Genomic DNA, 23,928 nt, shown 5'->3' with positions numbered 1-23,928 from the left:
ATGTCAATTTAACTACAAGACCCTAAAAATTAAGACTACTCGCTACAATGATAATGTCTTCCAAACAAAAATAAATAAAATAATTTAGATAACAGTTATCTTATAAAATTTAGTTGATTATAGTAAACAAACACAAAGTTTTGCTCGACTTTAGAAATTACCAAGCCAATAAATATCATTCACCTCAATGACAAATTCAGTAAGATTGGTTTCTTGTTGAGCTATATGGCTTGTTCTTGTAATAAAACCGCAACAACAAGAAGCACTCCAACACAAGATTAAGATCAGAAGTAATTGTGACATTCTCAAACTTGTTTCCCACACCATGGCATAAAATGTGATGTGGCACTATAAAAGAAATTGACTAAAAAAAGTAACAAAAATTACAATCTCAATAATAGAGCAATAAAATATGTACTTCATTCCTAAAACTTCCCCATCAATATTTCTTAACCTGCCATCATTAGATTCACACAAGAGGTTACCAACATGACTTGTTCAGTCACCATTTGAACCAAAACTGTATTATGGCTAATCTTTTTCAGCCTCGTTTGTACAATCACTTTCCCATTTTTGTAGCCAAGTCAAAATCACCATCATGAAAATCTGAAGCTACAGAATGATCAATGGTCACTTTTGCTGCCAAACCAAGGGAAATCACACATCTGCCATCCATTCCCACAGCACTGAGCAATAGGCTATCTTGAGCTTTGTTTCATGCTTTTACTAACCAAGAATATCCACTTGAGCTATTGAGGCCTGCTGAAACTAACTTGCATTTCTACTGGCCATGGGGTTTGCAGCAGCTGCTTGTACATATTTCCCATTGTCCCAGTCCACTGGCTGAGCATACCATTTTAAAGGAGATGAAGTGTTGGAAAATACCACCAGCATTTGGTCCTCATCTTTGTAAATGGCAATAGTAGGCCATCTAGTCCAACATAGGAAGCCTGTGATAAATATGGAATTGTTGTGTCTATCATTAAAACCAAAAAAAAAAAAAAAAAAAAATGGAATTGTTGAAAGACCTAGAGACAATGTTGGTGCAAATTGACAAACACAAATAAAGCCAACAAAATCATTAAAGTACGATCCCATTTATTTACAAAAAAATATTGTTATGCATTGTAAATTCATATTTAGGAAGTTACAAGACTGTGGCTATCAAAAAAGCCTTCACATTTTCTTGATTTGTTTACAATCCTTGTAAGTTTAAAAGTTTTATGAAGTTGAAGGATTTCCAGTTTTTAAAAGAAATGGAAACTAAAGAGGGAAAATCTGCAAACTGAAATCAACAAAAACATCGAACTTAGCTTCAACGGCACCAAATGATAGTTAAGTTCCACTTAGAGATGAACTTAAAGCTCTACCAAAATTCATCACTGATGAATTTAGAGGAACTATCCTCTCTCAATTAACTAGGAGGATTCTTTTAAGGTTTCTTCCTCATAGTAGGATTGGGACTCAGGACCTTGTTCTAATAACTAATCAGGGATATGCATTTGACCATGTGATTTCTTATCATATATCATCCCATGTTTAGCACATAGCGTACAAAAAAATAATTGGTAAATATCATGTCATGCATATCTAGGTTCATATAAGATCCCAACACCCACACTTGACCATGATTTAGCATTACTAATTAAAGCACATTAATATGCTCTCATATACATTCAGGATCAAATTTGACAGAAAATAATGGACAAAAAAAAAGGAAAAAAACCAAAAAAAGATCCTTCATGTGATGGTCATGGAAATTGGAATGCACAATGTGGTTTTAGCATAATTCAGAGCTCGGTATTTGGACACTTCCTCTTGCCGGAGCAAAGAAATCACAGCCTCTCACTTTCCCCACTACGTGAGCGTTTGGATGAACTGACGTTTTGCGTTTCCTGCATTTTTTTTTTTTTAACCAACGCCTATTGCACTGTTCATGGGACATGAACAGTGCAAATAAGCAAATAAACAGTGTTTTTGGTGTGAACAGTATTCCGGAAATTTTTTGTTTATCGTTTTAAGTTTTCAGCAAAATAAGCGATATCCAAACGCACCCTATATCTAAATCACTAGAAGTTCTCTTTGGACTCATTGCCTCAGATATCACTTGAGAAAGCACTCTCTCATCTTTCCAAGCTCAAGTTTATGGATCAAATACTCTGTCACTGAAAGACCCTTATCCCTTATTTGCTTTCCTCTTCAGAAGCAACATGGGCAGAGTGTGTGTGGAACTGTTGTGGCTGAATAAGCTCGTGGAATTGTCTGGCCAGACAAGGTCTGTGGAGTTTCCTCACTTGAAAAGTTCCATGGAGCTGCTGATGCTGAAACAGTGAGGCATTGAATGTTTGAGGAAATAGCCTGGGTTGCATCCTATACTGCAGCAAAAACTGGTCCCAACATCCCAGTCACAATTTCAGTTATTATATTGTTTGGACTTGTAGGCCACTTATTTCCACCACAACTGACACTCTTTGCCAAAAAAAGGCATCCCATAAATCACAATTACTGCTCTTGGATGCTGCGTGGCAGTTTCCTTAGACCCCTCAGGAGCCAACTCCAATTCGTATGTTGACAGTGAAATGATAGTATAAAGGAGAATCCACCAGACAAGAAGAATTAGGTTGGTAAGGGCATTCAGAAATAGGAAAACACATTTCCAGTTCACTGATAAGTAAGAATTGGTGTTTGAAGTGTTAGCATTTTACCTCACAAAAAGCAATAAAAAACAAGGAAACAAAAAACATGGAACATATCTATTTAGCAAAATAAGGGTGTAATATTATTACTTGGGACTCTGAGGTATTCAACATCTTCTTTTCCATCTTCATCTTTATCCAAGCTGATATCCTTATGTCAACACATCCTCATTATACTTCTTCTCGCTGAATGTCTCAAATTCTTGGCCTTCTCCACTTTGGTGAGAACTGAATTCTTGCAACGGTAAACGTGATCTCTTCTAAATCATCAAAAGAATTGTTATGAAGTGAAAAATTGCTTTATGACATTCCTTAGCATCCAACTTTCTTTAACAAATAATTAATTGAAGTCATGTGGGATGAGAATTAGGAGAGAAACATATGAAAGATTTCAATTCCTTTGATTCAATTAGCTATTTGCTAAGCCTTTTCACTGTATGATTTTAATATATTTACCCGGTTAGGCAAATCTTTTGTGGCTCAGTTTAATCAATAAATACATAAAAAATATTCATCCAGATATTTTTTCCTTACTTCATAACAAAGCTTTATCCAGTCATTACTTCCATAGAATTCTCAACGATCAACCAATTTCATGATCAATAAAATACAATTAAAACCTAATCAAGAAACTCAACGCAAGTGAAATGCAAGAATCCAACAAAGGAGATGCAAATCTATAACAGGAACAGGAAAAAAAAATTTTGAATTACAATATTACATAACATGTCTAAAAGAAATGTTTATCAAACATATGACATGCAGGCATGCAGCATTAATAAATATTCATAATACATACAAAAAGGACAGTGCAAAAACATATCCAAATGTCTATTTTACTATGAACTGACTTTTTCAAAATTTTGAAATAAGTATTCATGAAACTGCCAAAGTTTATGAAAACAATATTTAACTTTAACTTTGCATATGCCAAACTTTGAAATAAATATTCTCGAAAATAGGTTCAAAGTAGCAACATTAACGCGTAGAAATGGCGAAGAAATATCAAATGGTTCAACTAACAATCTTGTGCATACAATTCAAAAGAAATATAATCTTTCAAAGAGTATAAATTTACTCAAAAGAAACATGTTGCTTACAGATTGACTTGTGATGAATTTAAAATATGTAGACTTCATCTAGGCTTCTTAAGCAATTCTTGAATGTTTTTATCTACTTGCTTAGTTGACAACAAGTCGATAAACATGGTTGCAGTGTTTGCATTTGCTGAGAAACCCTTCTCAACCATTATGTGGAGATATTTCATTGCCCTCAATGTCTCATTATGTTGCATTAACCCTTGGATGATTGTGTTATATGTTCGATCATTAGGCAAACAACCATTCCCATCCATTTTCTGAAGCAACTCAACCGCTTCATCTATTAGTCCATCTTTGAAAAACCCTTTGATTATTATAGTGTAAGTCCAAACATTAGGCCACAATGCTTTGGTAGGAAGACTATAAAATATTTCTCTTGCATTCTTAAGTTCCCAACATTAAACAAACCGTCAATTAAAATGTTATAAATCACAATATTATGGTCCATCCTTTTGGATTCCATCTCTTGAAACACTGCCATTGCCTCATCAATTTGTTTGTTCTTACAAAGGCCATTTAACAAGATGGCATAAGTTTGGGGATTTGGGTCTTGGCCACAAGCTTTCATCTTATGGAATAGCTCTAGTGCAGCTTGAGGTCTCTGCACTCGATAAAAGCCACCAATAAGAGTGCTATAAGTCACAACATTAGGAATCAAACCCTTGTTGGACATTTCATGGAAGAGATGCATTGCCTCATCAATCCTTTTATTTTTGCAATATCCATTGATCAATATGGTATAACTATACACATTAGGCGACCAACCTTTCTCAACCATCAAATTAAATGTTTTGATAGCATTATCCATTTTGTTTTGCAAACAATAACCATCAATCAAAGAGCTATAAGTGACTGTGTTAGGCTGAATGCCTCTTTGAATCATCACGTCAAAAACTTCTTTTGCCTTGGTCAGCTTCCCCTCTTTGCAAAGTGCGTCCACCAATATGTTGCAGGTTTGGACACCTGGCAAGATCATCTTTTGCGCTGTCTCATTCAACAAGGTAATAGCCTCCCTCCACCGGCCAAAATTACATAGGCCATGAATTAAGGAATTGTAAACGATAAGGTTTGGATGAATGCCTTTCCTCATCATCTCAAACAAAAAGTTCAATGCCTCAGATACCGATTTGTCCTTGCATAAACCATCAATTATTGTGCTATACGCAGTCAAATCAAGCTCAAAATTCCCTTCTTCCATCTTCCTAAGCAACCTAATAGCCTTATCAGTCTCACCAATCTTACATAGACCATTTAGTATCGTTCCACAGGTAAATGCATTAGGTTGATAACCATTCTTCTCCATATCTTCTACCAACCTGACAACTCCAGCAATGTTACCCTGAAGACAGAGCCCCTTGACAAGAGTGTTTAGAGTTATACGGTTTGGGTGATAACCAAGTTTCAAAATTGTTGCCAAGACAGAGAACCCAAAATCTACTCGGTTCAATTGGCAAAAGCAGTTAATCAAAACAGAGAGAGTATAATCATTGGGAGCAATTCCTAATGATCCCATTTGTCCAATCAGAGTAATGACTACCGAGTAATGCTTCATTCTTGCAATGGCACCAAAAAATTGAGTGAAATCCACAATGGAAGGCAAAGGGCTTAACTGAAGCATTTTATCAAAAAAGACTAAGGCATGATCAAGATTCCTAAAGGTTCGAGATTTGCAGTGATCTCTCACAGATTTCAACAACTGATTACGATTCTGATATGGGATTTCCAAGTACTCTCTAACATTACTACTACTTGTAGTAGAAGGAGGTAGAGTAGAATAAAGAGCGTGAAATGGTATAAACTGCCTTACTCTAACAGTAACAAAAACAAGTGGGTTTCTTGATTTATTAGCAACATACGTACCCATTTTCTCTGCAGAAAAAGAAGCAGCAGCAGATGGAGATGGGTTACGGTGTAGTGGGGATAAGAGATGAGAGATCGGATCGAAGAAGCGCTGAGTTTTAGAGAGAGACACGATAGAGTGAACAAGAGTATGCGGCCACTGTGTCTGCGCCTCACACTTCGAGTTTTGAGTCACACAAGTGGGGTGTCTTTTTTTTTTTCTTTTTCTTTTTTTGAGAAATGAAAGATAATTATTAACTATATATAAAATACAATATAATATAATATATAAACAACTTATTCTGAAAATCAGTGGCTTCTAAAATGGAGGCTTTTACCCTGGTTTCAAAATTTCAATTTTTACACTATTTTTAAGATTTATTGAAAGAATATAATGAAAATAATACAAAAATAAATGATTAAAATACAGTCAAATAGAAGTCAATTGATCAAGATTCAAGAGCTTTATAGTCTAGAGCAAGTTTAGTAAACTATAATGCTTATTAATTATATGGGAATAGAAATAATTAGAGCTTTTCATGATGTAGTTTTGGGCCATTTTTAGCATTGTACTTTTCAGTATAATTTGCTAAAACCATCATTACACCACACCTCAATTTTGCAGTCACATATGTAGTGCACTGTGATATACAAGGTGCAGTTTGGCCGGTTTTGGAATAGAATATTTTCAAAATATCATGGCCAATTTTACTATTAATAATCATGAAAATATGACAATAAGTTTCAAAAAAAAAAAAACATATGTAACAAAAAAAAAAAAGTAACACAAATACATACAAAACAAAACAAAAATATCACAAATAAACTTAATATCCTCCAGAATCCAAGCAAATTCTTTTGCACACCACATTGCATATTGACCTCCTAATTCTTTTTTGCAATACTTACAAGAGTTAGAGCAACACAATTGCATTGTAAATATATGTTATCAAAGGAAATCAAAACGATCATAAATAAACTGGACAAAATGGGTTTTTGCCCTTTTCGGGAAAATTAATTAGTTTTATACCCCTTTTCCCAAACTAAGTAGGGAAATGCCCCTTTTTTAAAACTTGATTTATGATAAATTGAGTTAGGAAAAAAAAAATTCTAAATCCCTATAGTGGCGTTTTAATGAGCCTATAGTGACGCTTTTAAGACCTATAGTGACGTTTTTTAACTCGACTTTAATGAAATCGAGTTTTAGGCAATTTTTTTTACCTATAACTCAATGAACCTATAACTCGATTTCATTGAGGTCGAGTTAAAAAACATCACTATAGGTCTTAAAAAACGTCACTATAGGCTTCTTAAAATGCCACTATAGGGCCTAACTCGATTTATCATAAATCGAGTTTTAAAAAAGAGACATTTCCATACTTAGCTTGAGAAAGAGGATATAAAGCTAATTAATTTGCCCAAAACCTCAAGAATCCAAGCTATTCTAAAGAAACTTAAAAGCCATTGTTGGTTAAAACAACATACACCCCCATAATTAAATGAAGTCTCAAATGATTTAAATTGGATGGTGTTAATTACACATTCCAACTTGCACACATGTCTGTACGTAGGTGAAAACAATTGGAAAAATCATGCCTCCAATTCATGATTTCAATTGTATATGGATGTGTGTGCAATAGGTTTTACCGATTTGAATTAAACAAGACTTTACGTGTTAGTCTCCTTATAAACATTCATTCCTTTATTCTGTGTGATTATCAATCAAATGAATGAAAAATGACACGTTTCGACTTTTTGTGGTGTGAATGTAAATTTTAGTGGCTGAATCACATTAATTTCTTTACGTCATTGATTCTTGTATTCTACATCCCTTTCCTCAGTCTTAATTATATATTCCTAAGTTCCCTTTAATCCCATGTTAATTAATGAACTTACTAAATTTCTTAATTGTGGCCCTCCAAGTTTAGTGGCTTCTCCATGAACATATATAGCAAATCCAAAAGGTCGCATCTTCCTTTCTGCCTTTTAACCTCAAAAAAAAAAAATTTTTTTAAAAAAAAAATTGCAAACAATACTATGTTTGTGAAATAATTTGTAAAATAACACTATCGACTAAAGAAAATTATTGCATGCATGAAAGTGCACCATATGATAATGTGATTACTTGTCACAACCATACACTAACATATACATTAAATTTTTTCTTTTTAAAAATGTCCCAAATCAATCCACATTTATTTTTTCAATAGCCTTTGCACTTTAGGAATTAATGTTGGGGTTGCCACCTTCAAAAACTTTGATGTTTGGCTTTGGCAACCCTACACTTATCATCCGATGAAATAAAAAAGTGTATATTATACATCCTCAAAACATACTTTATCGATTTTACCATCTTATTTTACAATTCACCCAAAATCCAAGTTTCTATTTTTACATACAACTCATTAAAATAATATAAACTATATCAAAAAACAATATAAACAAATCAATTCTCTCTCTTCTCTCCCTCTTTTCCTCTCTTCCTCTCTCACTCCATTAAAATATTAGTTTTTATTTTTACTACCCACGAACAATAGGATTGTATACTTGTATATATACAACTTTACTGATCCCAAATGCTAAAAAAATTTACATATACATTCCCGGGTAACACTCTATTTTAGTGTCTTGGTTAATAAAATAGCAACTAGGGGGTTTTTACACCCCCAATACTAATGCTCTATAGAAAAGGTTCTAAAACATAAACCCATTAATATTTTTTTCCAAAGTGCGCCTTTACCTCAAGATCATTGTGGCTGGTTCCGTAAGAGTCATTTTTCCAATACCTAGCAAAGAGATGACATAAGGGCTTCTTTCTTCTCCTGTGGGATGATTACTAAATCTTTCATTTATTAACTCTTTTGTACGAACAAATAGCAATACCACAATGCTGAAAATGATTAGGATTTGAGAAATTAAAGTTGGTGAGGGCCCATAGATTCCTCTTCTTTATCAGTTGCTAGCTAGTAGTACTCTTTGACTCATCCAACATGTCGTCAATCTCATAGGATACGTCTTTTGAAACAAACCTTCACAGCTTCCTTCCTCCTTCACAAACCTTTTCTCTTCATTGTTGAGCACTGTCTGAATACTATGGAATTTGCTTTCAAGCTTTTGGATTTCCTCCTCAACATCTGCAAACAACGTGAACTCTGTAGAAATTATTGAACCAAGCTGATCCATAATATAATAGAAAGAAACTAAAGCCCGAGCCATACTTGGAAATGAAAGTTTAATATGATTACACAGGAGACTGAGAGTTGACAAAGGTGCATGAAACCAAATATAAGGTACGACTTTTCTTCTTCTTCTTCTTTTTCGAATAGATTTTGGCAAGAAAACAGTCCTCTTAACTTCACTTCAGAGTCTAAATTTCTTCTCCGTTCTATTTGTGTGTATATGTTTTTTTTAATCTTTATCCACATTCAAACACATTTGTTTACATGGAAATTCTATCAAATCGTTGGTAAATATGACTTTAGTTAATGCATGGGACCAAGTTTGATGCTTAACGTTGCATTATTATAATGGCTTTTATCTCACTGTCAATGTCTAACTTTTCTCTTTTTTCTTTTTTTGAGAAAACAATGTCTAAACTTTTTAGTTGGCTAATTAAGAAACGTCCCCACTTAATTATTTGAGGCATTCTTGCTTATCAATGCTTTTGTTAAGAGAGAGCTTACTTTTGGTGATAAAGGATACTTTTAAAAAAGGAAATGAGATCAACCCCATAAAAAACCGAAAGAAAAAGCTTTGTTTGATATAGGAAGTGTGCTACTTGGTTTTTACGAGTAGTTCATGAAGTTATACGTTATTAAAAAAAAAAAAGAAAAAAGAAAAAAGAGAGAGAGTAGTTCATGAAGTCGTGCTTTTAGTGATGAGATAGCTTTACTTGTTCAATCTTCGGATTGGGCATCCATAAAGCTAGAAAAAACAAATTAATGTTTAGTCCGGTATAAAAATTGTAAGGTAATCCCAAAATGGAAAAAATATATTATTATAATTTGAGTATTAAAACTTTTTTTAAATGATCCCCTAATAAATGCTCTCGTTATAAACTCCTTGGCCGGACTCTTATAATTAATTTCATGTATAGATTCTTATATTTGTAAATCCCAATAGGGTTGTCTCGAGATATCCAGTGTCTCAAAAGCTTGAGGTCCAACTCTAGTCTATGATCCACCACGAGATACACATCAATTCACACTTACCCTTTCTCTTCAACCCACCAACAAGAATAATGACATTCCACCATTGTTTCAAAGTAATGAACTTTTTTATTTTGTACTGTAGTTTTCTTTTTGGGTCCTTCATGATAGGATCCTGAAAACAAGTTATACAAGATATTTGAAGTAAATTTAACCTTATTAGTTAAAGGGAAATGCTAACGGATGTCTTTAGGGAAATGATTAACAATACATTTAAAGAAAACTTTTATGAGAAAAGAAAAAAGAAAAAAAATAAGGTTATGTTTGGTAACAGTTTTTGTTTTCTATTTTCAAAAACTTGTTTTTCGGAATATAAAGAAAAAACAATTTTCTTGTATTTTAAAAATAAAAAACATGTTTGGTTAGTTGAAATTAAAAAGATAGTTTTTTTAAGAACAAAAATAGAAAATACTAAAATATGTTATTACTAGGATTTGAACTCTAATGCTAGCTAACTCATTAAATGAGACAAATTCATTAAATTAAATGCGTTTTTTCATTGACTTTTAAAAATTAGAAACTGAAAACAGTCTTTTGCATGTTTTTAGTTTCCTTCAAAAATTGAATTTTGAGAACAATTTTTGTTTTCTGTCTATTTTAGGTTGTCAAACAAGTTTTTTAGTTTTAAAAATAGAAAACTATTTTTGAAAACAGAAAATAAGGGGAAAAAGTACTTACCAAACATATCCTAATGTTTTGACAGCCTTTTCATTTTTCCATAAAAGTGGTGTCAAAACTTTCCTAAAATAGATTGTTAACCATTACCCTAAAAGCACCCATTAGCATGACCCATAGTTAAAAACCATTATGTTTTTTAAGTTTATAATTACAACAATCTCTACAATAAGCATGATTTACCTACTAGATTAAACTGTATATATATATATATATATATATATATGAGATAGGTTAAACCATTGGATTTAAGTAGATCCAACCGTTAAAAAAATACTATAATTATTACAAATATTCTGATTAGTATTGTTTAAAAAAAAAAAAGATTAGTATCTAATTAATTACTTTCATTTATTACTTTCTAAACCTATCTCAAAACTCAAAAAAAGTTTGACTTCTAACTTTCTCTCCCATTTACGTTTCTCTCTCTGCCTTTCTCTCGCTGTTTCTCCTCCACCTCCTCCACAGGAAAAAAAAACACCCAAGCTGAACACTAACTAGAGGTACGTAAGGTGCTCTGTTTCTAGTTTTCCTTTCTTTTCTGGTTTGTGTGATCTCTGTTTCTTTTCTGGTCTGACTCTCTGCATCTTTCCATCATAATTCACTAGAAACATTCACAAGAAGACATGGAGAGCCAGAAAAGATGATCCAGTTATCCAAAGCAATCGTGATGGTTCGTTCTGGCATTCATAGCCACATAGGTTCCTTTTACATTTGACTTCCACTGCAAACATGAATCACTCATCTAGTTGCGATTATAAAAACTGACCTCTCATTGATAGCAACACGCCAACACCAGCTTCCAAGGTTGCTTATCACACGTTATAAGATATGCAAATAGAGTAGCCAAATTGCATGAAGATAGCACCTTGGAGAGATTCCAATTGAAACCTTAATATGAAATATAAAAATATCATTTAACGCAAAAACATAAGTCTGGACCCAATTATGTTATATTAATTCCTTAACTTCTTTAGTATTTTCTATGTTGGACTTTTACTGACGTGTATTTGTAACAGGTACAGATGAGATATATAGATACTGAGAATTAAGTTGGCAGAATTAGGAAGAAGTATTAGATCATCTTTTCAGCATCATACCTCGAGTTTCCAAAGAAGTTGAGGATTGAGTTCTAAAAAGGGTGATGGCTGAATATGACTTGCAGTGGGCTGCAATTGAGAGATTGCCTACATTTGAGCGGCTGAGATCATCCTTATTTGACAATAATGGTGATGTTGGTGGTACTGATAATAAAGGAAAAAGGATGATAGATGTTACCAAGCTTGGAGCTCAAGAACGCCATCACTTCATAGAGAAGCTCATTAAGCACATTGAGCATGACAACCTTCACTTGTTGAGAAAAATAAAAAACAGGATAGACAAGTAATTCTTTTACTCACTTTTTTTTCTTGTAAAAATCATGCCTAAGTATATACAAGCAACATATGTATGTAGAATCAATTTGAATGGAATTGATGTCATAGCAACGAAGTCATACATAGAGAAGCAAAAGCTTGCATGCTAGAATTGAATTCACATACCATGTTGCTGGTCATTGCTCTTGCTATCTTTTTCATTGCTCAACGAGTTAGTGATTTTTTCCATGCATAATGAACAGTTCATTTGTCTGAATTTTTTTTTGAAGCTTACCAAAAAATGAATTGTTTTTACAGTGTTGGTGGAAAATTGCCCACTGTGGAGGTGAGATACAAAAATTTGCATGTGGAGGCTGAATGTGAGGTGGTTCACGGCAAGACCCTTCCAACGCTATGGAATTCTCTTAAAAGCGTACTCTCTGTAAGTATTCTCATTTTTGGAGAATAATTCAGAGTTGGATTTATCGATTTTTAGCCTTGACATAGAAGTTTTAAAAAACAAAAAATAAAAATAAAAGGCCTCATGGGGTATAAATATGCATATACACATGCATGTTTGTGTCTCAGTATGACCATCTTAGAGCAAAGAAAATGGGATTAATTTTTGTCATTTGTTATATTTTCATACTTTTATGTAATTTTCATAATTTTAGGATTCTATTTTCTTAATTTTAGGTGATTTTAGGGTTTTCCTTATCAAATTAGAGTCATGTCTATTTTGAAATATATTTTTTTTTAAATAAAGTTTTTAGGAGCCTTTATATAGGCTTACAATTTGTAAAACAAAAATAACAATTTGTTTTCAATAATTTAATATAAAAAATATGGCTCTTTATTTCTGATCTTTACTAGAGTTTTTTTCTTGAGACTACAAGAAGTTCCTTATAGATTTAATGGTTTACATCTAACTAGAACGATATCAAACACCTTTACACTTTTCATTCTGCATCAATAACCAAGAAGTAACCTGGGTTTTCTGAATCTTTCTGAATTGTATAACCTACAGTTTATGAATAGTTTATTTATTTTATCTAAAATAAAAATATGCTACAGTTATCAGCTTATTATATAATATGTATGAATATTGGAAAATCAAGGTTGTCTTCTTTCTTTCTTAATAGGTATTCACTAAGCTGCCAGGTTCAAAGTCAAGTCAAACCAAGATAAGCATCATCAATGATGTTAGTGGCATCATAAAGCCAGGAAGGTAAGCTATAGCCTATATACAGAAATAATTGAAATTGAGTTCCTCACTTTGTTGGTCTGTCTTTATATCTTCTTTAAATGGCATCTTTCTTGCAGGATACTTTTAAGTGGTATCATATACAGAAATTTTATTAAGAAAAAAAAAATACCTTTGTATGATTTAGATTGGTGTATTAAGGAAATTTTGAGGACTTGTAGTATATTTTTTAGATATGTGAGGGACATGTAATTGGGTAGTCATGCTTTATTCATTGGAGGTGCTTATTTAGCACAGACTTTTCAGTTGGAAAAGATATTATACTGTGATTTCTTATCACCTAGTGCTATCCCATTTTTATAAAATCTTCATTGATACAATACCTCTATACATAAATATATAATGCTTTGGAGTGGGGAACATTGTCCCTTCACATTGAAATACTTACTAGAATCTATAATACATTTTCATACTATACACTTGGACGTTTTTTTTTTAGTCTGTTTAAGGGCACATTAAAAATTCACTATAATTTTACAACATTCCCAAATTATACTAGAATTCTACAATTTCACTACAATTTTTGTTGTGTTCCTAGCTTCAATGATTTTTTTTTTTTTTTTTTTAAAACAATAGAGAGAACAGAAAAATGTGCTTTAATGAGGCTAGAAATGTGTTTACATGGCCTTACCTTTCTTGCAGGATAACTCTACTGCTTGGTCCCCCGGGTTGTGGGAAGACCACCCTTTTAAAGGCTTTATCAGGGAATCTAAACCAATCTCTCAAGGTTTCACACCCACAATAATTGCAATGAAAATTACAGAATGATCACTACAGAAAAGATCAAGAAAAGCTCAAAGCAATACCTATGTAGATCCTAACATTTTAAATTTATAATGTTAAAGTAGAAAGAATTAAATAAAACACATAAAAAGAGAAAGTAGAAATAAGAGAATCTATTAACATAGTTCGGCTTGATGGCCTATGTCTACGGCGGAAAGACAATGAGTCACATCTTTGCTATATTGAACTAATGCAGGGTATATATAAAAATGGATTAGACTTAGTATAGTAAGCCTAAACCACAATAATCCAATGCATTACAAAACCACAATAGCCTATGGTGTTATACATCATGGCTTATGTATTTATGGTAATTTATTCTAACATCCCCATCAAAATCAAGTGTAAAATTGAAGACAACTTGAATTTGGAATATACGCTCATGAAGGAAACCATGTCCATGAAGACCAGAGGACAACTATTATGTTCAGAGGATGGCTACACCAGTGGCTTGGAGTTGCCAACATGTTCAAGTGAGCGAAGGCATAGGCCATTGGCTTGGTTGGAAGAACTTTCTAGCAGAGTGTGAGAAGGGTTTTTGGCTAATTTTTGGTATGCTCTGGTCAAAAATACTTACTAGAAGGAATTCTAAAATATAGAGGAATTCTCAAAATTCTAGCTATTATACCATTTTAAAGTTGTTGGGATTGAGAGTGAGAGATAAAAAATATTATGGTAATTTCCTAATATATGCTAACATATAAAACTGAAATATCAGTCTATATGCTATACCGACTTATAGTGAACTGACCCCTTAGTTGCTTGTGAAAATATTGTAAGATTTTGTTGTGGCCATAGAAGAACTTTTAAATTATACCTATGTCCTTGTGTTAACAATTAAAATATGTGAGACAAATACTTCAGTGTGTAATGTAAGTGTTGCGGTCTCCTTTTCTCTAATAGATTACTGGGGAAATTTCTTACAATGGATACAAGCTAGAAGAGTTTGTTCCCCAAAAGACTTCATCCTATATTAGCCAAAATGACCTGCACATTCATGAGATGACTGTGAGGGAAATACTGGATTTTTCAGCACGTTGTCAAGGTGTTGGAAGCCAAGCAGGTAACTTTTCCTTAGAGATTCTCCTTAAAGATGATTCAGTTATAGATTCCCTATCAATTCATAACAATGACGATGATAATAATAATAATAATACTTTTTTTGGCCTAATGAAGAGGTAATGGTGGAGGTCAGTGAAAGGGAGAAGGAAGCTGGAGTTGTTCCAGATCCAGACATAGACACTTACATGAAGGTAACTATTGCATCTCTAGTCTTCTTTTCCTTCATGTCTGTGAACTTATCTGTACTGCTATAGCATCATTCAAATACTGTTCTTTATACGTATGAAGGGGACATGCCGAGTGCTTTGGCTATGTGAGAAATTAATAAGGTCAAAATACATCCCTTTGTTTTGATCAACAAACATGGTCACGGGCCTTGTAACTCAATTAGCACTTCCTGATGTCTCTAACAAAGACATCCAAGATTCAAATCCCCCCTCACCCAACTATAAAATTAGCGAAAGGGAAAAAAATGGAATCAAATCCCACCCAAATCCATTAGATAAATATTTTGTGAAATTGGGAAAAAAAAAAAAAAAAAAAAACTTCTGATAATGTCAAAAAGTATTGATGGAATCCTTGAGGCTGAATCCCCTTACTCTGAGGAAATTCTCTGCTGTACATGGAAACAATCATAGCCATAGCAAAAGACATAGTAATGTGTAAGAGTTTGATCATCCAATTCGCATCTTCAAACTAAAGACGGCTTCCTTCAAACCACCTCGAGTATGGGGCGAGATGTTAGTGTATAGACTCATTTATCATATTATTACATTTAGCACATGTTATTGGCGTATCTTATTTGGCACATGTTAGCCCTTGATTGTAACTAAAATTTAGGAACATTACTTGTCCTTAATTTTAGTCCAATCAAGAGATCCTCAAAGGTACTTTAGCATATTTATATATATGCTTCCTTGAACAGTACCAATATATACAGAAATACAGAGAATATGCAGATTCTTTCAGAATAGTTTTATTCTGTAATTTCTCTGTCTCTTTGTTTCAACATACTCCTTGTTTGCAAATTTGATAGTGCACACAATGTAATTGAACACGTTCCTTTATTAGAACATGTAACATTGCAATCCTAGGTTCTGCGTGTGCATTATCATGCAAGTCAAAGTAAAGCAATGTGGCATAGTAAAGTTAGTGCAGCTATTGATTGAAGTTACAAAACTCTAATATCTTTAGGTACAATAATTATTATGCGAGTTCATTTAAAGCATTGTGCACCACAGTCATGTCATTCTATGATATTCTTTTGTTCTTACCTCTTGATGGTATTCATAAGTTATATTTTGCTATATTAATCTTACCATTTTCTCTGACAGGCAATTTCTGTTAAAGGACTAAAAGGAACCCTTCAAACAGATTACATATTAAAGGTCACTCTCTTTTAACTAAGCTGAAAGAAAAGCTTTTATCTTGTAATTCCTATACGGATGAATGCCTTACCAGTTTGTCTATTGCTGCCTTGGCTTCTCAGATTCTTGCACTTGATATCTGTGCTGACACTCTAGTTGGAAATGCCATGAGGAGAGGTATCTCTGGTGGTCAGAAAAAAAGATTGACTACAGGTAGTTTGAATAATAGAATGATAGTTGTTCTGTTATTTACTAGTGTTACTGAGATAGCTAAATCCCAATTTCAGCATACAATTTTGACCACAAGGAATTAAATTAAAATTTGGCAGGGGAGATGATTGTAGGTCCTACAAAAGCCCTGTTTATGGATGAAATAACGAATGGTTTAGACAGTTCCACTGCATTTCAAATTGTTACTTGTCTTCAGCAGATGGCGCATATCACAGATGCTACTGTACTGGTTTCTCTTCTTCAGCCAGCACCAGAAACCTTTGATCTTTTTGATGACCTTATTTTAATGTCAGAAGGGAAGATTGTGTATCATGGTCCACGTGATCATGTTCTAGAATATTTTGAGGATTGGGGTTTTAGGTGTCCTGAGAGGAAAGGGATTGCTGATTTTGTCCAAGAGGTAAGTGCATAAAAGCCTTATATTTTTTTTTTTTTAAAGCTTTTGTTTCTTTAAAAGAACAACTTTGTCCTATCTTTATGCAGGTTATCTCTAGAAAAGATCAAGCACAGTACTGGTATCACATGGAAGTACCTTACAGTTATGTTTCAGCTGATATGTTCTCTAGGAAGTTCAAGGAATCTCCTTACGGAAAGAAGCTAGATGAGGAGCTCTCGGAGCCATATGATAAATCCCAAAGCCATAAGGACGCTCTTTCCTTTAGTGTGTATTCTCTTTCTAAATGGGAACTTTTTAGGGCATGTGCATCAAGGGAGCTTCTTCTCATGAAAAGGAATTCTTTCATATATATCTTCAAAACAACTCAGGTTAGGAAATGTACTTTTGTATTAAAACCGATTCTCATTCTTCCCATTGCAGTCATGTTCTTTATTTCCTTTGTCAAAGGCCCTGCAAATCTGAAACTCGCTTTGGTCTCTTCTATCTGCAGCTTTTTGTCATTGCATGTATCACAATGACTGTATTTTTACAGACTCAGATGGATATTGATGTTCTTCATGCAAATTACTATATGGGTGCCCTGTTTTATTCTCTTAACATACTTCTTGTTGACGGACTTCCAGAGTTGGCCATGACTCTTCAAAGGCTTGAAGTATTCTACAAACAGAAAGAATTCTGTTTTTACCCAGCTTGGGCATATGCAATCCCAGCAAGTGTTTTAAAGGTTCCACTTTCATTTGTGGAATCTCTAGTTTGGACATCTCTTACTTATTATGTAATTGGATATAGTCCGGACTCATACTTCTGCCATGACTGCTGGTAGTTTGGCAGTATTTTTACATTTTGTATTTGGTGGCTTCATTATCACTCAATGTAAGGTTATCATACGTCTTCTCCAATCTCATTCTAATATAACCAGTTGAGAGGATCAGCTGTGCTTTTTGTTTCAGCTTCTATGCCTGTTTGGTTGAAGTGGGGTTTCTGGGTTTCTCCCCTGACATATGGAGAAATAGGCCTTTCTTTGAATGAATTTCTTGCCCCACGATGGCAAAAGGTGAGCCTCTCATTGCATACCAAAAAATCCAGTCTATTTTATGCTGATACAACTTCTCAAGAGCAAGGGGCAGACCTAGTGATTTTATGGCTCTTCCAAAGAGATCAACAATGAAATCCAATCAGATAAATTCTCAAATGTCCTCACTAATTATTAGTGTCTTTATTTACGTATGTTATTTTAATTTGAATCTCAAACTTTTGTCCCAACTATATAAATCTTATTTCCTGTTACAACATATAAAGTTGATGGGCCAGACCTTTCTTGGAGTGTGGAAGTTCAAATCCTTCTTCACTATCTCCATCCACCCACTTCTGCCTTTTCTAATCTTAGCCAATTTTTTGTTAGCTTATGCAAATTCAAAATACTTCTTCACTAATTACTTCCACCCACTTTTGCCTTCTTTTAGAATATTAGCCAGTAAGTCATAATGTTGTATTGGGGCTTCATTACTTCTAAAGCACTGAAAGTTCAATAGATTTTCTTGTAATATCACTTATTTATTGTAACAAATCTTAGCTGGCCTTATACACTAGCAACTAAAGTAGTGAATACTTCAATTACAACCAAACCTTGTAGACTACAGATTATGTGCTTATACTAGCCACTATGCCAATAATTTCAGATGTGAGGCATGTGCACCAATAATCCTGCTATAAACCTTCTAATTGTCTTCCATTTCCATAATTAACTTTGACATTAACATCCTGAGTAAATAGATGGTCTTACCTATTAAGTTTAATTTCCTTTCTTGCCTGTAGATGCTTTCCACAAACACTACGATAGGGCAAGAAATACTTAAAAGCCGAGGGTTAAACTTTGACGGATATCTTTATTGGATATCACTGGGTGCCCTGTTTGGATTCACAATCGTATTCAACATTGGATACATCTTGGCCTTAAGCTTCTTGAAGTGTAAGTTTGTCTTAATTTTTATTATATTTTAACTTAAACAGCAGTGAAACAATAGCTAGATGTTAATTCATCCTCATTTAATAAACATTCAGCTCCAGGATCATCTCGTGCTATTATCTCACATGAAAAGCTTTCCGAAATATGAGGAAGTGAAGATTCACATGATGGTACCCATCAGGACAAAAAGTCTAGAAATTCTCCTCCACTGACTAGAATTGAACCAAAGAAAGGTTTTATCAATTTTATTGTTCTTCTGCTTATTCTTCAGATCATACATCTCCACAGACTAGTATTGAACCAAATTAAGGTTTGGCAATATTTCTCCAGTGTTTTAATGAGTTTCTTGTCTTAATTAACAGGTAGGATGGTCTTACCTTTTACACCCTTAACAGTAGCGTTTCAAGATGTGCAGTACTATGTTGACACCCCCTTGGTATCACAATTAACTTCATATAAGTTTCTGGTGGTTGCTATAATGATAGCTGTGCACTATTATGTTAATTCCTGTCTTTATCTTTTATTTTTGGCTCCCAGGAAATGAGAGAAAATGGATTCACCAACAAAAAACTCCAAATTCTTTCTGATATTATGGGTGCATTGAGGCCTGGCGTTCTTACAGCATTGATGGGTGTCAGTGGAGCTGGGAAAACAACTCTTCTGGATGTCCTAGCAGGAAGAAAGACCAGTGGCTATATTGAAGGGCAAATAAAGATTGGAGGGTATCCCAAGGTCCAAGAAACATTTGCTAGGGTGTCAGGTTATTGTGAACAAACAGATATACATTCTCCTCAAATCACAGTTGAAGAATCAGTGATATTTTCTGCTTGGCTACAACTGTCTCCTCAGATAGACGCAAAAACTAAAGCTGTAAGTTCTCCAGGCACTGACATCAATCAAAGATTTTGTTTTATATTCATCATTGAGATAATAATTTGTCAGATCTGCTGTGGCATGTCATGCAGGAATTTGTAAATGAAGTCCTGGAGACCATTGAGCTTGATGGAATAAAGGATGCTTTAGTAGGCATACCTGGCGTTACTGGTCTATCAAATGAGCAGCGCAAGCGGCTTACAATAGCTGTGGAGCTTGTTGCAAACCCCTCTATTATCTTCATGGATGAACCAACAACTGGATTGGATGCAAGAGCAGCTGCAATTGTCATGCGAGCTGTGAAGAATGCAGCTGATACAGGAAGAACAATTGTTTGTACCATCCACCAACCAAGTATTGACATATTTGAAGCATTTGATGAGGTAAAAAAAATACTATTCTTTGAACATTTTAAAATTAAAATTGTAAATAGAATTTACTTTTGAAATCAAGAAGCGGTGCTCCATAGCTTCTAGGAGTGCTATTAATCTTAGGAATAAATGCATAAGTACTGGAGAGCTAAATAAAGGCCTAAGAGGTTTTACTTTTGGCTACAATGGAGAAAATAATGCACTCCATTGTGGAGCAACCAGATTATAATTATATAAGCTCCATTCCAACCTGCTACCCAAAAAGAGAATATGAGACCTAGTGTCGGATAGTATTGTATCTTGAAGAGTTACTTATCTGATGCTTCTCTTGCTTTTGCAGTTAATTCTTCTAAAAACTGGTGGACACTTGATTTACTCTGGACAACTTGGAGAGCATTCAAGTAGCGTTATAGAATATTTTGAGGTCTGTTTCCTGTAACAGTATATTTATCCTCTGCATTTTCCTCTTTCATCTTCTTTTAGTAATACTATTTTCTTCAACTAGTTAAGTGGATAAATCTTCTTGTTACTCAACTTATATTCTGACAGAGTATTCCTCGAGTTCCAAAGATTAGAAATAATTACAATCCGGCAGCATGGATGTTAGATGTCACTTCTACATCTGCAGAAGCAAAACTTGGCATAGATTTTGCTCTGAAGTACAGAGAATCTGCTTTATACGAGTGAGTTGCTGAGTTCAATTACGAATGTCATTGGTTTTGATGTCACATAATGTCAAATAATGTGTTTCTATTTCAAAAGTAACTTTGATGATGCTGAATTCTATCATACTTATTCCTAATGTTGGACAATAAGATCAAAAGAAGCAAACAATTTGCTTGGCATCTGTTCTGAAAAGCATTGGGTGGCCCAGTATTATATTTTTCCTTCCTTATGCGACCTCAATGGGAACAAATTCAATTATTGGGATCTAAAAGTATATGGCATAAAATAGAAAATATAACAATCTGTTGTGAGACAGATCAGGGTTTAGAACAGACATGTTGTATTTGTATTACACGGATCTCTCTCTTTCCAAAATCTCGAGTTATTAGAATATGCAACCTGTTATGGTGGTTTTTCTATGTCAGAGTTGTAGCCATATGATGACTAGATTTCAGGTGAATTTAGTGTAAACTATTCCTAACAAGCTTTTTGCTGAATTCCAAGTAGAAACTTTGCCTTAGTTTGATTATTTTGAGCCAAATCAATGTGTGTGAGATATCAGTAAAAAATCTTTATTTGATTTACAACCTTCTACTCTGGCCATGCAGAGCATTTCAAACTCAACTTATTCATTCACTTAATTAGCGTTCAAATGTAACGGAGCTTAGAAAGCTCTCTCTCTCTCTCTCTCTCTCTCTCTCTCTGTTTATGTGTATGTGTCTGGATGTAGGTTAGAAGGTATCAAGATTGTGCTAATCTCTCTTAAAGCCATCTATTGTGTCGCTGTGAAGTAAAATAGTGTCCTTAAGATGAATGATCTACATTTGACATGTATTGGCATTTTTTAAACTTGAATGTGACTCCTACTATTATCCCATTTGCAGAAAAAACAAGGAGCTTGTAAGGCAGTTGAGTAGTCCACCTCCTGGTTCAAGAGATCTGTATTTTCCTACCCTCTTTTCACAAAATGGTTGGGGACAATTCAAATCTTGCCTATGGAAACAGCATTTGGCTTATTGGAGGAGTCCTGCATACAACTTGATGCGTATCTTATTTGCACTTATATCAGCTTTAATTTTTGGGGTACTATATTGGAACCAAGGAAAAAAAATGTAAGTTTTAATATGTTTAAGTTTTCCACTCTCTTTAGAAAAATGTTTACAGCATGAGATAACTACTAGTAATAGTGACTTTGGACAAATCGAATTTGTAGTGAGACTACAATGAGAGTGCCACTTATGAAGTTTGTTAAACGTGATTCTTACAATCGTATATCTTCACTTTACTTAAGATAGATTACATCTGTAAGATATATAAATTTCTCTACATGATAAAAGAATTGACTATTATTTTACTTACAGAAATAACCAGCAGAATGTATTCAATATATTTGGGGCAATGTACTCAGCTGTGATCTTCTTGGGCATAAGTAACTGCACAAAAGTCCTACCATATGTTGCTACAGAGCGAACTGTTATGTATCGGGAAAAATTTGCAGGGATGTACTCTTCATGGGCTTATTCACTTGCACAGGTATAATTTTTTTGAAACTGATTGAATTTAGTGTAGATTTGATTTCAAGATATTATTTGTAAACTAAAATGAAGTCAATTTTATGTGTGATGAATCTTGCTAGATCTTTGACAGTGACAACATGAATACCCAGTGGAATATGGGGCTGTTTAACAAACATGTTCATGAGAAATTTATGACCTCTTTGCTGTATATGTTCTACTGGTTAATGCCACTTGTGTAGGATACTATCACCATTGATCCAAAAAAGGAAGGAGAGAGAGAGAGAGAGAGAGAGTTAAGATACTGATAGGGCCACTTGTTTTTCCTTTTTTTCAGCTTATAAAGTGATGGATAATAATTTTGTAGGTGATAGTGGAAGTTCCCTATCTCTTCATTGAAACTGTCATATTCGTGATGATCATATATCCAATGATTGGATATTATGGGTCAGCTTATAAGGTTTCCTGGTACTTCTATGTCGCATTTTGTTCCTTGCTGTACTACAATTATCTTGGAATGCTACTTGTTTCATTCACACCAAACTACATGGTAGCTACAATTTTGTCTTCGGGATTCTACACAACATTCAACCTTTTTGCTGGTTTTTTTATTCCTGAACCGGTAAGGTTGCCAAACTCTGTCTCCATTTAGGCCATAGTGTCTGTGTGATTGTGAAAACTTATGAATATATAGTTGAACCAATTATGTTGTACTACCCTTGCAGCAAATTCCAAAATGGTGGATCTGGTTGTATTATCTGACTCCTACATCTTGGTCGCTAAATGGATTGCTTACTTCACAGTATGGAGATATAAATAAAGACATCATGGTATTTGGAGAAACCAAAACTGTTGTGGCCTTCTTAAGAGATTACTTTGGGTTTCACCATGATCGATTACCTCTTGTGGCGATTGTTCTCATTGCCTTCCCCCTTGTTTTTGCTTCCTTGTTTGCATATTTTATAGCACGGTTAAACTTTCAGCGTAGGTAAATTTTTTATTGTTCCTGTGGAGGATGGAGACGTTGTACACAGTCAACAATCCTTCTTGTAACTAATGTGCCGATCATTTAAGTAATCAATGATGCTATGTAAATTTGTTGTGTTTTTTTAAGATCTATTGTAATTGAACAAGTTAAACTTATGTTTGTATGAGATTTATACATTAGAAGCTATCAAGCTTTGTTAAATCAAGAATTTACAACTTGCACCGTGAATGAATTGCCTTGCCAAGATGTTGCACCTATACAAACTGTGTTTCAGTGGAATTGGAACTTGTTTATAAGATTTTAAACTCAGATAACCACAGTAAAATGATGTTGAGCAATTTTTGTGGTAGTAATATACAAATTCGTAATGATAATTACAGAATTATAGCGTTCCACACTTCCACTTCTTAAATAATATGAAAAACTAACAGAAAAGCACCTAATAAAAATAAAATAAAAAATAATAAAAATAATAAATAAATAAAAAAAGGAGAACAATAAATAGTTACCTATGGAGGTCATATGTAGTACCAAAACCCAACATCCGGCACAGATTATGCCTGGCCCCAACCA

General features: G+C 33.9%; 1 protein-coding gene and 1 pseudogene across 2 annotated transcripts; one reads left to right on the top strand and one right to left on the bottom strand.

Annotated features, from left to right (window-relative positions):
• Window positions 1–559: 559 nt before the first annotated feature.
• LOC115980356 (putative pentatricopeptide repeat-containing protein At1g12700, mitochondrial) lies at window positions 560–8,851 on the bottom strand. Its single transcript, XM_031102619.1, has 6 exons — window positions 8,665–8,851; window positions 4,205–5,665; window positions 3,874–4,100; window positions 2,874–2,956; window positions 774–931; window positions 560–639 (listed from the first exon to the last, which is right to left on the bottom strand). The coding sequence occupies exons 1-6, from the start codon at window positions 8,849–8,851 to the stop codon at window positions 560–562; spliced, it is 2,196 nt and encodes a 731-aa protein (XP_030958479.1).
• Window positions 8,852–10,987: 2,136 nt separating this feature from the next.
• LOC115982993 lies at window positions 10,988–23,506 on the top strand (annotated as a pseudogene). The gene is made up of 24 exons (XR_004089812.1): window positions 10,988–11,021; window positions 11,127–11,191; window positions 11,544–11,901; window positions 12,192–12,315; window positions 13,016–13,101; window positions 13,780–13,864; window positions 14,824–14,983; window positions 15,097–15,173; window positions 16,317–16,370; window positions 16,472–16,562; window positions 16,679–16,980; window positions 17,064–17,345; window positions 17,468–18,031; window positions 18,793–18,946; window positions 19,039–19,176; window positions 19,306–19,379; window positions 19,481–19,813; window positions 19,909–20,199; window positions 20,528–20,611; window positions 20,737–20,870; window positions 21,738–21,965; window positions 22,215–22,386; window positions 22,735–22,989; window positions 23,093–23,506. The product of XR_004089812.1 is annotated as a pleiotropic drug resistance protein 3-like (transcript).
• The last annotated feature ends 422 nt before the right edge of the window (window positions 23,507–23,928 follow it).

This window comes from Quercus lobata, chromosome 3, assembly GCF_001633185.2.
Source record: "Quercus lobata isolate SW786 chromosome 3, ValleyOak3.0 Primary Assembly, whole genome shotgun sequence".
Classification (NCBI taxonomy): domain Eukaryota; kingdom Viridiplantae; phylum Streptophyta; class Magnoliopsida; order Fagales; family Fagaceae; genus Quercus; species Quercus lobata.
This window is presented reverse-complemented; position numbering and strand designations above follow the sequence as displayed.

Coding starts and splice junctions, on each gene's coding strand:
- LOC115980356 (XM_031102619.1), bottom strand. CDS start 8,851: ATGGCTCGGGCTTTAGTTTCTTTCTATTATATTATGGATCAGCTTGGT. Junction 2,957..3,873: donor ACTTGTTGTCAACTAAGCAA/GTAGATAAAAAC, acceptor TTGATGATTTAG/AAGAGATCACGTTTACCGTT. Junction 932..2,873: donor GAGACATTCAGCGAGAAGAA/GTATAATGAGGA, acceptor ATGTTGGACTAG/ATGGCCTACTATTGCCATTT.